The sequence below is a fragment of the Rhineura floridana genome, chromosome 1 (assembly GCF_030035675.1).
Source record: "Rhineura floridana isolate rRhiFlo1 chromosome 1, rRhiFlo1.hap2, whole genome shotgun sequence".
Taxonomy (NCBI): Eukaryota; Metazoa; Chordata; class Lepidosauria; order Squamata; family Rhineuridae; genus Rhineura; species Rhineura floridana.
Window position 1 is genome coordinate 47,674,482 of NC_084480.1, and position 17,085 is coordinate 47,691,566.

At 43.2% G+C, this 17,085-nt stretch overlaps 1 protein-coding gene across 7 annotated transcripts in view; it reads left to right on the forward strand.

Moving 5' to 3' along the window:
- The first annotated feature begins 769 nt into the window (after positions 1-769).
- The window catches only part of POC5 (POC5 centriolar protein), a 120,080-nt gene continuing 103,764 nt past the window's right edge, over positions 770-17,085 (forward strand). Inside the window, exons 1-3 of one of the 7 annotated variants that reach the window (XM_061620628.1) lie at positions 773-874; positions 5,438-5,538; positions 16,224-16,326. In XM_061620628.1, coding sequence (XP_061476612.1) covers positions 5,455-5,538; positions 16,224-16,326 — 187 coding nt within the window. In that variant the 5' untranslated portion in view covers positions 773-874; positions 5,438-5,454. Of the gene's footprint in view, positions 952-5,437; positions 5,539-16,223; positions 16,327-17,085 lie in introns of those variants that run through there. The other 6 variants (XM_061620610.1, XM_061620619.1, XM_061620631.1 and 3 more) reach the window with 6 other exon arrangements.

A 17,085-nucleotide genomic window follows, 5' to 3' on the forward strand; every position in this document is an offset into this window, starting at 1 on the left:
CACAGTCCCTTCACACAAAAGTCCACTCCTGTTTGTTTCTTCATTTCAGCAGCCTAATTTAGATGAGGAAAGTCTTTTTGTTGTTGCTACTGTCAAATAATTGGGAACGAGAAATCCTTGAAGGTCCACAGCAACTCTCTCAGAGATCTACCAGTAGAACCCTTCTGCCCTCCCCTGGAATTTTAATCTGATCAGTTTGTTCTTAGCAGAGCCCTTTCTCCCTCTTTCAGTATCATTTATGTTGCAGACCTACAAACCCTGACTTTGCTGTAATCCACATTGCAATTTAAAGGAATGAACTGGCAATCCCACCCCATATATACGGTCTGGTTAGTAAACGTCGCAAGACATCACCCTAAGAGTCAGAAACGACTCGCACTATAAGTGCGAGGGCACCTTCACCTTTACCTTTTCTTCTGAGAAAACACACACTGGCTCTGTCTATGCCCCGCCCATACGTACAGACCCTCCCCAAACCCTTCTCCCGAACTTATCATGTGATCTTGCCCTAACTGCCTCCTCGCTACCCGCCTCTGGAGCCCGGGCTCACATCAACGGGCCAATCAGCACGCGCGAGAGAGCGTATTCTGTTACATCAGAACCTCGACATGGAAGTCCTTAGAAAGCCCTACTGACTAGCCGAACTTGCTCTGCTTCTGGATTTTTAATTGGCCGTTGTCATCCCCAAGGTCCAGCCTCCAAATCCGTGACCAGAGTTCCGATTGGTGACTAAGCGGGCTGGGAAGGGTTACCCTGTCAGCGGGTCTTTAACAAAAGGATTGGGACCAATCACAGCCATCCTTTCTTTCAGTACTGGCAGTTTGAAACTGTCAGGCTTCTTTGGCTGGGGAAGCGAGCAGCGGAGATTGCTGAGGTGAGAGAGGGGGCTTTTTTAAGTAGCGGGAACCTCGAGCGAGAGGCAGGCTGGAGAAGGGGGTTGCTGAGGCGCAGGTATGGGAGCCAGTCATGCTATGTGTATAATTCCCCTGGTGTCGCTGGCTCTCCTGAAGCATAACAGCCTTCTTTCTAAACTCTGCATCTGCCCGTTGCCTCGGGCCGCGTGCTTGTGTATTGCTTCGCCCGCCGCCCTTTCTTCCTTTCCTCGCTCGCTGCAATACACGCTTCGCACTTCAGCTGCTTCTTAATTGCACCTTCTTTGCTAGTATAATAATAATAATAATAATAATTTAATTTGTGGGTCGCCTATCTGGCCAATGGCCACTCTAGGCGACGTACAATTTAACAACAATACATTACATCATAATAAAATATATCATAAAATACAATATAACAATAAAACAGTTCCAGTACAGAGTAGTAGGCTATTCCTCGTAAAAATTTAACCCTCCCCGTAAGTCCCAAAGGCCCGTCTGAAGAGCCAGGTCTTCAAAGCTTGGCGGAATACATTCAGGGAAGGGGCATGTCGAAGGTCATACGGGAGGGAGTTCCAGAGAGTGGGGGCCGCCACTGAAAATGCCCTCTCTCTTGTCCCCGCCAACCTAGCTGTTTTAGTTGGCGGGATTGAGAGAAGGTCCTGTGTGGCTGATCTTGTTGGGCGGCATGGTTGGTGGCGCTGGAGGCGCTCCATCAGATAAACTGGGCCGAGACCGTATAGGGATTTAAAGGTTAATACCAACACCTTGAATTGGGCCCGGAAAATAACTGGAAGCCAGTGTAGGTCGAACAACACTGGGGTGATGTGTTCCCGGTGGCGACAGTTTGTAAGCAGTCGAGCCGCAGCATTCTGTATAAGTTGTAATTTCCGGACCGTTTTCAAGGGTAACCCCACGTAGAGCGCATTACAGTAATCCAACCGAGAGGTGACCAGGGCATGTACCACCAGTGGGAGCTGATGAGCAGGAAGGTAGGGCTGCAGTCTACAAATGAGGTGCAATTGATACCAAGCTGCCCGGCTCACTGCCGAAATCTGAGCCTCCATGGACAGCTTGGAATCAAGAACAACCCCAAGGCTGCGGACCTGGTCCTTCAGGGGCAATTTCACCCCATCGAACACCAGGTCAACATCTCCCAAGCTTCCCTTGTCTCCCACGAGTAGCACCTCAGTCTTATCAGGATTCAACTTCAGCCTGTTCCTTCCCATCCATCCACTCACGGATTCCAGGCACTTGGACATGGTCTCCACAGCAGACTCTGGTGAAGATTTAAACGAGAGATAGAGCTGAGTGTAATCTGCATATTGGTGACACTGCAGCCCAAATCTCCTGATGATTGTCCCCAGCGGCTTTATATAGATATTAAATAGCATGGGAGAGAGGATAGAGCCCTGTGGCACACCACAATTGAGAGGCCAAGGGTCTGAAACCTCCTCCCCCAATGCTACCTGTTGGTACCTATTCCTAGAGCTTGTGAGTTCTTTGCTGAGTTACAGTGAAATCCTATAGATGTCTTCTTAGAAGTAAGCCCCACTGAGTTCAATAGGACTTTATTCCTGGCTAAATCTGTGTGGGATTAGCGCTTTGCTCTATCAAGATATTAGGGTTTCTTTCATCACTAGGTAACTGTAAAACAATCTCTAAGGATTGACTAGAGGTATGTGAGAGTAAACGAGATGGGAATACGTACTGAGCCATTATGGTATAGTGCAGGGGTGGCCAAACTTGCTTAACGTAAGAGCCACATACAATAAACTTCAGATGTTTGAGAGCTGCAAGACAAGAACAAATATTACACACATGTTTTTATTGTTACATGCACATTTTGTTACAAACATTTTATATAAATATTAAGAAATATATGTATGTAATAATATTTATTCATGTATGTAGTTTTTAAACTGTTAATTTGTATTAGTTTCAATAATCACAAATCATTTTGCATTTTGCCTGCAACATCAGCACTGATCTGGGAGATGCGCCTCTGTAGTGTGGCATGAAGCTGGTGTTTGTGCTATTAGTCGCTGAAGTTTTGTGTTATTTGGATCTAACACTGCAGCAACATATATGTCAAAGAGCCGCACATATATGTCAAAGAGCTGCATGTGGCTCGTGAGCCATGGTTTGACTACCCCTGGTATAGTGGTTTGAGTGTTGGGCGACCGGGGTTCAGATCTCCCCTCAGCATTAAAGTTCACTGTGTGACCTTGGCCCAGTCACTATCAACCCAACCTACCTCACAAGACTGCTGTGAAGATAAAATGGGGAAGGAGGATAACCATGTACACCATATTGAGGTCCTTGGAGGAAAGGTGGGATATAAGTGTAGTAATAAATAAAATAATTTTGCAACTGACTGAGGATCAAAACAGCAAATTGTCAATCATGAAGATTTACTACTCCAAAATTCTTGCTAATACGCCTTTTATGCTATTGTTAATATACACAGAGTACATTATTTTAGAGCACATCAATATACACTCATTGAGCTTGAGCAGACCCATGTCTGAAGGCAGATGTTCTTTACCCTGTTGACTTGGTTGCCTCAAATACCTACCTACCTTTCCCTCATTAGTGCCGCCCAGTCTTTTCCTCTTCCTTACCCTAGCCATATGAGCTCAGCCATATATATGGCTTTAGACAAGTTACTGTCTCCCTGCCTTATGTCCTTGTCTGAAATTTGGAGATGAGTGTCTTTGCAGCCTTCTTGTTCCTGTATGTGATATGTTTTGAACACTCTTGAAGTGCTATAAATTGGCTACTTTACACATTTTTAATGACACCTGGATAAAACTGAATTACAGTTTCCCCATCTCCTTGTTTGCATAGGTTGTGTATTAGTCTTAAGCAACATCTTAGAGCTGATTAAGATGAAATCTTGATCTAGGAGCTGAGGGACTGTTGTTTCTGCATGCTGCTAGTACCTGCACTTGAGTAATGCTTCCACAAGAGCAATGCGCTATTCCATTTGTCTGGATTGCAGACTCTGCTTATGTGACCTTAGAAGACACTGCAGTTATACAAAATAGGTTCTTAGTATCCAAAATGCAACACGAGATAGTGCTGGAAGATGAGACCCCCCAGGTCAGAAGGCACTCACCGAGCTACTGGGTAAGAACAAAGGATGAGTAGCGCTGTGACTAATGATGCAGCTGAGTCAAAGTCAAAAGGAAGCCTAGATGCGCTGATGTGCACAGATGCAAAAGGAGAGTCCGGAGTTGTACAACGCACACAATAGGATAACAGATGGTATTGGAGGTCGCTGATTCATAGGGTTGCCATATGTCGTAATCGACTTGAAGGCATATAACAACAACAAAGCATACAGGTCGGATCTGTGTTTATAACTTGGAAGAGTTTCTAGTAGGTGCCATTTGTGGAAAGTAGAATCTTGGTGTGGTACTAGTGTAAAGGAGATCACCGTAAGGGACCAGTGAACTTATTCTGCAAGCTAACTTGCTTCTAATTAATGTGTAAGAAAATATGTCTTAGAATCCCTGTTTTGTGAAAGCTTTACTACACTACTTTGCAAGTAAACGATGAAAAGGCAAGAGGTTAAGTTATGTTTCAGTTAAGAATGCTTTATTTAGATTTTTGCCTTCTGCCCCCCTCCAATGTTCTAATAATTCTTTTTTATTCTTTTTATTTCTGGCGCTTACTTATTTGTTCTATTGAAAAATCCCACATTCTTTTTGAACAAAACCCCAAATGGGTACCAAGCAAATATTTAAAAAAACTCAAAACACATTAACAGCGAATCCATAATAACAAAACTGTGAGCTACCGCCCCAAAAGCATGGAAGGGTGGAAGACAATCTTAGCAACAGGAGCGTAAATGTCAGAATCCAAAAACTGATCTTGGAAGTTTGAATCCATGGGAGTCCTTTTATTCCTTCTTCTCTCTGGAAGATTGATATGTTTATGTATCTGAATGAATCTTTGAAGGTCAATGGTTTCCTAAACCTGAAGCCTTTCAGATGCACCTGCAAAATGTTCTTATTTCAGAAGGGTTTTAAGGATTTAGATAACTTTTTGGAACCTTTTTATGATGAGCAATTTGAATATTATATATGCATATGCTGTGGTTTTGTGTATTTTGACTCTTCATACTCTGAACTGGCTCAAGTTGTGCTGTGTGCATCTCTAGGTGGGTTGTACATTTATAAGTCCTATACGGTAATACATTTCTTTGTTCCACCAATGAAGACCATCATATACCTGTAGAATGAGCATTTAATCAACATGAGTTTTTATCAGCCAAGAAAAATACCTATTCCCTCTGTATGTAAAAGCCAAGATAGTTGGTTACTTTTTCATTGCTCAAGTCCTTAGGATGTATGCTGCTCTATTTAAGGTCTTTCATAGAAACAAGAAGGTGCAGATCATTCCGAGAGAGCCAACCACATTATATTTATTTGGAAGAGAGTGGCAAGTAAGGAAATACTCTGCTTCCTAAGTGAATCTCTGCTTCGGAGCCCAGTAGTTGTTTAGAAGAACATTTGGCTAATAGGAAAAAAAGTTCACCTTCTGGATTTTTTTTATAGGAGTACCTTAATGCAGGATGTCATCATCTGAAGAGAAAAGCACAAGTCCAATTTTGCCAAAAGACTCTGATCGAGGGAGTTCTGTCTCTTCAGATCTTCAGGTAGTCCAGAAATAGCCTTTTTTGGAACTTATCCAATGTTTTTTTAAAAAGCGCATATCTTAAGAACTGTTAACTTCTACATTACATACCTTTTATATCCTGTTAACTTGTAAATCCAACAGAATGAAAAAAATGTAGTGCAAAATGTAGGTGGAGAAGAAAAAATTCAGTAACTTGTAAATTCTCTGTAAAAGAAAAAAAAGGCAGCATGCTGATCTTTTATGATGGCCATGGTCAGATGCTCAAATTCTAGCCTTCTGCTATGTATTTCTCATCTAAGGGTGGATATAATGCTGTCACATTAGACTAAGGTAAGACTGGCAGGTGGACCAGCAGCCATTGCTCTGAGTGGCACTCTGCATATGCTTGTTCAAAGCATGCTGTTGAGAGCCATGAATGCTTGCTCACACTGAGTAAAGGGCAATGGGGCCCAATCATGATGGCTCCACGCTGGCCCAGGCTAACACAGTTTTGTGTGTTGGCTGTTCCCTGCTACCTTCCTTAGCTCTGAGGAAAGCACAATTCCTAACCCTATCTTAGCCTACGGGTGGGCAAGGAGAAAGTGCTAGAGCTTTGGAGAGCCGGGCACATGGTACCACCTGCTTCTTCCTGCACTGCTTCAGTTACTGTCGTTCCTCCTTGGCTGGGGAGGCAAGACAGATGGCAACTTGGAAAGGCATTTTGGATTTTGGCTCTGGCCAGGTGCAAAGCTGTTTTCTAGTTCCCATCTGCCTTGCTTCATGGTCCTCAGCCAAGAGAGTATAATGGAAATCTTGCTGTCAGGCCTGGCAGTCCATCTGCCAATTGACTAGTCCAGCATTTCCCAACCTTTGGGCAGCAGTGTAGTCATCTGGGGTCTCGGGTAGTCTTAGACCCCTTACGTTTTTGGGAACAGGGTCCCAGCAGGGTCTCTATCTCCAGCATCCTACATCAACATGAAAGAGGAGTGTGTTAGCCACTGAGAAGAGTCTTCTAACATGCTTCCTTATCCTTTCCTGCTCATTGGAGCCAATCAGGAGAAGACTCTTCAGTAACTAACACTTTCCTTTTTCATGCTGATTGGCTCCTAGGGATGTCTGTTGTTGTGGGAGAAGGCATTAACAAGGATCTCATTCGCAGACCTTCAGCAAAAAAGGGGGGAAGGGGTGTGGCTGTGACTAACCTGAAGGGGCCCTTTACTTCTGAATCTGACCCTGCACTTCTGAATCCTTTAGGTCCCCAGATGTTGTTGGACTACAATTCCCATCAGCCCCAGCCAGCATGGCCAATGGTCAGGAATTATGGGAAATGTAGTCCAGCAACGTCTGGGCACTCAAAGGTTGGTAAAGGCTGGACTAGCTAGTTAGTGATCTGATCTGATCTGATCTGACTTGGCTTGGGTCAGCCAGTGCTGTGTATGGAAAGTTGGAAGCCTTTTGTATAGGGCTTGAAGTCTTGCTGCCTGCCGGCCTATCTGCGCTCTGCTCAGTGTTCGCTTGTTTGTCTACCTGCCTCTGCCTGCTCCTGTCGCAGCAGCAATGAAATTGATGAGCGCAGCAGCAATACAGATTGTGCACGTGGAAGGAAGCCTGTATATATCTTGTCTGCATTCCTCGTATGTTTGTGTTCCGATGTTTGTGTTTCGATGTAATGGTCATACATGTTTATTTGCTTGTATGACAGTGAGAGTATGTCTGCACATACATGTTTGTGTGTGTGTATCTTATGATGGGAGAATCCATGGATGTCTTTCCTGTATCTGTGTGAATCTTAGTAAAAAGCAGTCTGTAGTTTTACACTCTGGACAAGAGGTTACTGTAAAGATAGAATATGGAGAAACCAGTTGGTTCCCAGTCAGAAAGGGTGTGAGACAGGGGTGTATTTTATCACCTTATTTGTTTAATCTAGTGCAGAACATATCATACGGAAAGTGGGATTGGACCAAGTTGAAGGAGGTGTGAAAATTGGAGGGAGAAATATCAATAATTTAAGATATGCAGACGATACCATACTACTAGCAGAAACCACTAATGATTTGAAACGAATGCTGAGGAAAGTTAAAGACGAAAGCACAAAAGCAGGACTACAGCTGAACGTCAAAAAGACTAAAGTAATGACAACAGATTTATGCAACTTTACAGTTGACAATGAGGACATTGAACTTGTCAAGGATTATCAATACGTTGGCACAGTCATTAACCAAAATGGAGACCATAGTCAAGAAATCAGAAGAAGGCTAGGACTGGGGAGGGCAGCTATGAGAGACCTAGAAAAGGTCCTTAAATGCAGAGATATATCACTGAACACTAAAGTCAGGATCATTCAGACCATGGTATTCCCGATCTCTATGTATGGATGTGAAAGGTGGACAGTGGAAAAAGTGGATAAGAGAAAAATTAATTCATTTGAAATGTAGTGTTGGAGGAGAGCTTTGCGCATACCATGGACTGTGAAAAAGACAAATAATTGGGTGTTAGAACAAATTAAACCAGACCTGTCACTAGAAGCTAAAATGATGGAACTGAGAAGACCGGATTCACTAGAAAAGACAATAATGCTGGGAAAGCAGAAGGAAGTAGAAAAAGAGGAAGGCCAAACAAGAGATGGACTGATTCCATAAAGGAAGCCACAGACCTGAACTTAAAAGATCTGAACAGGGTGGTTCATGACAGATGCTATTGGAGGTCGCTGATTCATAGGGTCGTTATAAGTCGTAATCAACTTGAAGGCACATAACAACAACAACAGCTTTACACTCATGCAGCCCAATCCTATTTAATTTTAATGTAAATGTACTGCCTTCAAGTCGATTCTGACTTATGGCGACCCTATGAATAGGGTTTTCATGAGGTTGAGAGGCAGTGACTGGCCCAAGGTCACCCAGTGAGCTTCATGGCTATGTGGGGATTCAAACCCTGGTCTCCTAGGTCGTAGTCCAACACCTTAACCACTACACCACACTGGCTCTCTATTTAATTTTACTTGGTTAGAAATAAGTCCTACTCTGTTCAGTGGGGCCTTGCTACCAGATAAGTGCGTGTAGGATTGTAGATTACTTTCTTTCACTTTGCCACTCACATTTCTTTGTTACTGAGGCAACCTTGGAAGAGGAGAATAAAGAGATTTACTGACATGATGCTTCTTAACTGTAAAAGGAATAGAACTCTGTATTTGCTTGATCTGTAGTCTGTCTCTTTATTTCTTTTAAGTTATTTGCTCTGGCTTTAACAACAGAGGCTGAGACTAATCTCAAGAATAGTGTTTTCCATCCATAAAATGGGTAAATGATTTCTAGAATGAGAATTTCCGCTTGGCCTTGTACTGCACATGTATGCTTTCTGACGGAATTGTAGTCTGGATTGTGTTGTGATACATGGGCATCTAGTGTCATGTAGGCCCTACATTGTAGAGAATAGTGTGCTTGAAAGAATATACAATAGGTGACCCTTGCTGTTGCGGATTCTGAATTCACTTACAAGAAATAGTTTTATGTTCCAGTAGCCTCATGAAGACAGGCTGTATTCAAAGGTATTGTCTGCTATTTGGGGATAGGAAAAAAAATCCAAACAGAGTTTATGTTCCCATGGTGAAGCTGCCATGAACTTTTCCTCTGTTCAAAAGAATGAATGACTCAGCTTTCCTAAGGGAAGAAGGATCCCATGAAAATACAGGAGAATATTATTTTCTGGACAAAACATTCGGGCAGGTTGTAAAAGGGCCTTTTGCCTGCTAACTTCTAAATTTATCAGATTTTTGTTTTAAAAGCACAGCCCTATACAAGCCAAGAGCCAGTGTGGCGTAGTGGTTAAGGTGCTGGACTACGACCTGGGAGACCACAGTTCAAATCCCCACATAGCCATGAAGCTCACTGGGTGTCCTTGGGCCAGTCACTGCCTCTCAGCCTCATGAAAACCCTATTCATAGGGTCGCCTTAGGTCAGAATCGACTTGAAGGCAGTACATTTTTTATACAAGCCTACTCAGAAATACTTCCCCCCCCCTTAGTTCAATAGGGCTTGCTCCCATGTAAGCGTGTATAAGACGGCAACCTGCGACACTGGATCAGATTTGCACATTCCCCAGGATATTGAGGACAAATTCTGCTACAAAGCAAGAAAAAACATATTCCGTTTTTAACATTACAGGGTTTTAAAACTAAATAAGTTTGTGATGTAATTCAGTAACTAAATCATGAAATTTTGTTAAGTGAAAATGGAAAGATGTAAGTTAGGAGGCTTGAGAATGCTCGCTGCTCTTTTATGGAATCCGACTTGAGAGTAAGGCCCACTTCTGAGTATTGCTTGAAGCTGTAGTGAGTAATAATTGTAGCTGGCTCCTCACATGCACAGTCCTTCCACTTGGGCCGGAGAGGAACACAGACTGGAAACTCCCAGATGGCGGATGTTATGACTTTTGGGAGGGTGCGAGAGAGATTATAGATTGTGCTAGCTTGGAGTCTATTTTGGTGTAATTAAAAGGATGATGCATGGAAAAGTAGATACAGTTCAGAAGCATTATTTTCCCCTTGTCTCTGTAATTTAATTACGTAAGGAAGAGTATAAGTGATTAAGGATATAAGTGTTTGGAGGAGGAAAAAAGGAAAAGAAGGCCTGATACTGTGACTATGATATAACCTTATAACCCAAATGATCTCCTTGAAGTGAGTGAGACTTGCTGTGTTGGAGCAGCTGACACCGGCTGTCTTATGCCTCTGAATACAGTGAGCAAACTATTTGATCCTTGTCCTCAAATTTACTTTTAGTTCAGTAGCTGCTTATAACCAAGCGTGAAGGATATAGTGACATATTAATGGAATTCAGCTCGTGCTTCTAGCTGAGATAGGTTTTTATGTGAATGCTGGACAGAAATTATTAAATTTGAAGGAACCATTTCTTCTGCTATGATTATTGAGAACATGAATGGCACTGTTTAGAGTTCTGTTGTTCTGTGTCAACACTTTCAAGTTTTGTCCTATTTTTGTCACAAACCATAGAGTTTATATTTTGGAAGTCACTCATCCAGAAACTAACATCCAGATCTGTTTCCTGCCCATACCAGTTAGGAACCATAGGCTTCAATTTAAATAAATTATTTTTTTTGCTTGATCACACAAGGAAAAACAGACTAGAAAATTATTAATTTAAATTGAATACTATGTAGCTGGTGATTTTTTTAATATACCGTATATATTTATCAGAATAAATTTTAAGTGCAGTAATTTAAAACAGTAGGCTCCATAGAAGTGAAGTGACTGATGGCGTTAGTAAAGCATTCCCATTGTTGACTGTACTTGGCATTTTGCAGCAGCTGTTTAGTAGATAAGAAAGATGAACCACTTTTTGGATTATCCATCTTTGCGCATGCTATGTAACCTGCTAAGTCACACTATTGCATTCTGTCGGATTTGTTTTGGAACACTTAATCTTGAAATAATGGGGTATCTTATTTACTAAATGTTGATAGTCTCTGGCTTATTGCTGCAGTTATTAAATAATGGAATCAATAATGTTCCCTTTGCTTCACCAGATCTTTACTTTGGTAAGCAAATTGTGGTTGTACTATAACCATTCCCTATATTAGCAGTGTTCTGGGTTGAGTGCTGTTAGACTTGGTTTTTGCTCCAGATGGAGGAAGGGGTGGTCTGGAGATAGGGGGGGTGGATGTCACCCCATTGTCATGGTCAGATCACTTCCTGGTGAAGTTCAGACTTATGTCTCCGATCCTTCCCTGCAGGGGTGGTGGACAGATTAAGATGGTCCGCCCCCGGAGCCATATGGAATCCACTGGATTCCTGAATGCCCTGTGGGAGTAGACAGAGCAGGTGACCCTCTTGAAGTCCTTGTCACACTGTGGAACAGTGAGGCGCATTGAGCTCTTGATACAGTTGCCTCCAAGCACCCTCTCCAGCATTGTGGACCCTGATTTGCACCTTGGTACACCAGTGAACTAAGGGCAATGAAACAGGCTGGATGACGGCTAGAACGCAAATGGCGAAAGACGTGCTGTGAGGCTGATCAGGCATGAGTAAAACATCATAACCGTGCCTACTGTGTGGTGGTGAGGGTGGCGAAGAAGGCCCACTTCTCTGCCTCCATCACATCCTCAAATAGCGTCCAGTGGGGCTTTTCCATATTGACAGGGGTCTGTTGACATCAACTCCAGGAAATGGAGTTTTAGACCCTTCGGAGGCCCACTGTGAATCGTTTGCAAGGCAGTTTGAGGGTAATGTTGCTCACCTTTGTAGCAGTCTTGATGCCCCCTCCACATCTACTGTAGTCTCCAATGAGGTCTCCAGTGCAACGTCTGCTGCAACTTCTTGGGAACGGTTTCAGTTGATGCGGCCTGATGATGTGGACAAGGTGCTTGCTATGATGTGGCCAGCAACGTGTCCTCTCGACCCTTGCCCTTCTTGGCTTATTAAAGCTTGCCAAGGGGGTCTGACCAAGTGGATCCAGGGTGTGGTCAACACATCATTGCAGGAGGGAGTGGTTCCAGCCATCTTGAAAGAGGCGGTGATCCGATTACTCCTGAAAAAGCCCACCCTGGACCCATTGGTTTGTGACAACTACCGACCGGTTGCAAATACCCCCTTCTTAGGGAAGGTGATTGAGAGGGTTGTGGCACAGCAATTGCAAGTACTCTTGAATGAAACAGATTATCTTGACCCATTTCAGTCTGGGTTCAGGCCTGGTTATGAATCGGCCTTGGTTGCCCTGATGGGTGACCTTTACTGGGAGAAGGACATGGGGAGTGCGACCCTGCTATTCTTACTTGATCTCTCAGCAGCTTTTGATACCATTGACCATGGTATCCTTCTGGGCCGACTTGGTGAGCTGGGTATTGGAGGCACTGTTTTACAGTGGTTCCGATTCTATCTCCAAGGTCGCTCTCAGAGAATATCATTGGGTGACTGTCTCTCGGCCCCCTGGCAGCTGTGCTGTGGGGTGCCACAGGGTACCATCTTGTCCCCCATGCTGTTTAACATCTATATAAAGCCCTTGGGAGCAGTCATCAGGAGCTTTGGGGCGGTGTCAGCAGTATGCTGATGATACCCAGCTCTATTTCTCCGTAACATCTGAATTGCGAGAGGCCGTGCAAGCCCTGGACCGCTGCTTGGACTCGGTGGTGGGCTGGATGAGGGCCAATAAACTGAGTCTGAATCCTAGCAAGACGGAGGTGCTGTGGGTTGGTGGTTCCCGAGTTTAGATAATTGGTCAGTTACCTGCTTTGGATGGAGTTGTACTCCCTCTGAAAGAGTAGGTCCATAGCCTGGGGTTGCTCCTGCATCCATCTTTGTCGCTAGAGGCCCAGGCTACTTCAGTGGCTAGGAGTTCCTTTTACCAGCTTCGGCTGGTGAGACAGCTGTGGCTGTTTCTGGACTGGGAGAGCCTGACCACTGTTGTCCACGCACTGATAACCTCTAGGCTGGATTACTGTAATGCGCTCTTTGTGGGGCTGCCCTTGAGGTTGGTCTGGAAGTTGCAGCTGATGCAAAATGCGGTGGCAAGACTGCTCACTGGGGCAGGGTATTGCCAACATGTCACCCCGCTGCTGAAAGAATTGCACTGGCTGCCCATTTGCACCGGGCCAAGGTCAAGGTTCTAGTTTTGGCGTACAAAGCCCTATACATCTTGGAACCAGGATACCTGAAAGACCATCTTACCCCTTATATACCCAGTTGATCACTGCGCTCTGCAGGTGAGGGCCTCCTGCAGAAACCATCTTATCAGGAGGTTCGTTCTGCACAATATAGGAAATGGACCTTTAGCGTGGCGGCACCTACCCTGTGGAATTCCCTCCCTTTGAATATTAGGCAGGCGCCATCTCTGCTATCTTTTCGGCGCCTTTTGAAGCCTTTCCTCTTTCAAGAAGACTTTTAGGTTGAGACCTATCCCAGTCTGTGTCTGTGTTAGAATTGCTTAATAATGTTTTTAACCCTTCTTTAAATTTTTTTTAAAATGTTTTTAACACTGTTTTGTTTTAATGTAATTCTAAGATCTGTTTTTATGATGTTTTAAAGTGTTTTTAGGGCTTTGTTTGTCACCCTGGGCTCCTGCTGGGAGGAAGGGCGGGAAACAAATTAAATAATAAATTCCTTCTGTGGCTGTGAAATGCTGAGAATCTGTTATAAAAAGAAACCAGGGTGAGAGCATGCAACAGACTGGTTGAAAGTTGCTGGTGAAGAAATGGTGCTTGGCTCCAGTAGCCTGAGAGGCTTCAAAATGCCACTGATTAGCAGGCAAACAGGAGAGACTAGCTGACAGAAATGACAAGAAGTGCAGAGAGCCTAAGCTCTCTAAGCAAGTGGAAGAAAGGTGCTTATAACAGGGTCTCTCTTTTGCTTTCCTCCTTTTCCTGTGCATGGAACAAAGAGAACAGAGGCACCATAGAAATCAATGGAGAAACCTTAAGATTTTAATGTGATTGAGCTGTGAAAGGGGACAGATGAGGCAAAGCTCAAAGGGAGAAAAAGCAAAAGCAGGAGCCAAGAACAGAACAGGCAAGCGGCAGAAGAGATGAGAGAGCTGGGTAAGGAGATAACAAGTTCTCCTGAGGAAATGAGAACCTTCACCCATCGAGAAGGCACCCTTCCCCAGTCATGATGAGTGAATCCTTGGCTGCCATCCCTTCACAGAAGGAAACCCAGTTCTTTGGTTCTGAGCCAGTCGGCTTCTTCACTATAGACTCGGGTAACACATGCACACCAGGGACTACAGGCCCCATTTATATTTACCAAAGCTGGCCTGGGTGAGTGGCTGCCGGCTGTAGGAAGTGTGAATACATGGATGAAAAGATTGACTCTTTATGGATGCTAGCTGAAGTGGCTTCTGAATGGCCAAGAAATAATTGTGTCTTCTGGCCTGTTTTAATATAGTAGAGGTTTTGATGTGTTACTGTTTAAATTTCTATCCTGCCCTTTACAAAGGAGCCCAGTGTGGCAAACATAAACATGTTTACAATAAAAACATTTAAAACACCTAGGAACAATTTAAAACCATCTAAAACATTTAAAAGCAATCACATACCTCAGTTACTCATTTAAAGGTTGCCATGACCAGTATCTTTCGGCCACCAAATGCTTGGGGAAACAGGAAAGTATTTGAATTTCTCCTGAAAGCCAATAACAAGGGTGACATTCCACAAATGGGAAACTGCCACGGAGAAGGTCACAGGTCAGTGCCAACCAGGCAGTAGCCAGAGGCAGCACCACCAACAGGGCCTCTCCTGCCAATTGTAGGGCCTGAGGTGTTTGAAGTAGTTGGTAGGGTTGCCTTCTCTCCATATCTATGCAGTCAAGGACTAAGTTCAGCAGCAGTAGTTTAGAGGACTGGTGAGAGACTTCCTTACCATATGCCTCCCAACTGCCACTGCCAGAGAAACAGAAACCTTGTGAATTCAGCCCTCCCCTTCAATATTATCAACATGCACTGTTGGATGAAAAGCCAGCAGTGATTTCCATTCAGCAGGCTATTTCCTCTGATGCTGCTGTAGGTGGCGAGTCCTGACTTTAGTCAGTGAATGAAGGTGAGGCTCTATATTCTGATCCATGTCGTCAGATCCTAGAAGATTGTGTAGGGTGACCTCCCTTTGGGATGTCTAAGGAAGGACTTAAGTTGGCCCAGGTAAGACAGCGGCTGAGATGCTGGGCCATCAAGCACAGCGCATACCTCTTGGGTTGAAGTCCTGGGTCATTTGAATTTATTGGCAACCATATTCTGCCCTTTTTAAAGGTGCTGCTTCTATGGTGTAGTCCTATCCATGTTTATTCCAGGTTCCACTGTGTTCAATGGGGCTTGCTCCCTAGTAAGTGTATTTAGGATTACAGCCTTAATTTTTTGTATTGAAGGGAATATGTGTTTTAATTAGTTCAGGACTAAGTTGTTACTTTTGAAATAGTTACTATTTGGTAATTATGAACTGATTTGTTCTGAGTGAGATTCATTTTAATTAGTTATTTTGATGAAAGGTTTAAACGGACTGTTACCACATAATGTCTTAATGTGTTGCCTAACTTTGAATTGTTTATTTTGTTCTCTGTCGTGGATTGTGTTTGTTGATTTTTATGTAATTAAGTTTTGTCAATTTTGATGCAAACTGTCTCGAGCGTATTGTATGGAAAGACAGTATATAAATAAAATAGGCATTGACATCACTACAGGTTAATTTAAATATCTGAAATTGTTTATTTGAAAATCAACATCAACAGCCATCACAACGGGGTGGGAAGAGATTGGGAGGTTGTAAAAGGATGGCTGAGCAATGGCAAGACCCCAGAAGTTGAATGGGGAAAGACATGGCAAGTTAGAGATTTGGGAAGTAGGAAAGCTTTGAAACCAGAAGTCCGCTTTGCATGTGAAGAAGGATGAGCAGGGATGGAAATGGAAAGAGGGCAACTTATGCTTTTTGACTTGGCAACAAATGTTGCAATTCTTTGTATTGTGTTATAGTTTATTTATATACTACTTTTTGGCCCAAATGCCCTCAGAGTGGTGAACAGAATATTAATACATAGAAACACACAATAAAAGTGCAATAAAAACAAATCAGTTGTCAAAACAATATATAAATAGCAGAAACAAACTACACAATAGTGGCCTTCCTCCACAGTAAACCAACCCAAATATGATGGTGATCAACTAACATAGCACTGTCTTGCTCAACCTATTCATTGCCTTTCACATCAATCTTGTGGTCCTTTTATGACAGGATGAATATGAAGAGCTGCTTCGTTACGCTGTAGTTACCCCAAAGTTTGAACCTAGTGTATTGCGGCAGTCGGATCACATAGAGGTTCGTGAGAAGTCTGCAGGTAATTTGTGATAGAAGTTGAGTATTTATCGAGATGAGGATGACTTGGTTTTTTTATGAAAGGAAGTGAGATCCAACTCTCCTGAATTAAGAATGCCAGTGCAGGAGTGGGTTTTACCACTGAAAGAAGGAAGGCCATCTCCGTGTCGTTATATTTTTGATATGGGTTACCTTGACCAGCGTGTCACATGTGAGCATATTGCAGTGCTTGCCAATGGCATGTGGTTTATCTGTATGCCCCTGTGCTTGGCCGCTTCATATTCTGAAAGAAGTAACTTGCCTAATGAAACAGATAGGAGAATAAGAAGATAGCTTTGCATCTAATTAGACCATTGGTTTTTCTAGATCACTACTATCGACACTAACTGGCAGCACTTGTCTGGGGTTTCAGAAAGGAAACTATCCCAGCCCTACCTGGCAGCGCCGAGGATTAAACTTGAAATCTTTTCCATGCACAAATACTGTGCTAATGAGCTGTCAGCCTCCTCACAGATGACAATAGCTGTGTTGTCCTGCTTGAAATATGCTTGCATTTTGTCTGATCTTCAGCACAACTGTTTTAAATTATTTACAATTTCTCATTGGTATGACATCTAATTCACGGTAATTATTTTGTAATAAGATTTACTTCAAGGAGATTTCATAGCACAGATTATTTGTCAGTTTATATATGTGCTATATTTTTATACGTTCTCTAAGCAGAGTAGACTAGCTCTGGCCAAACTAAACATAATTCTTCATATCTCCTCATTATGTTCCT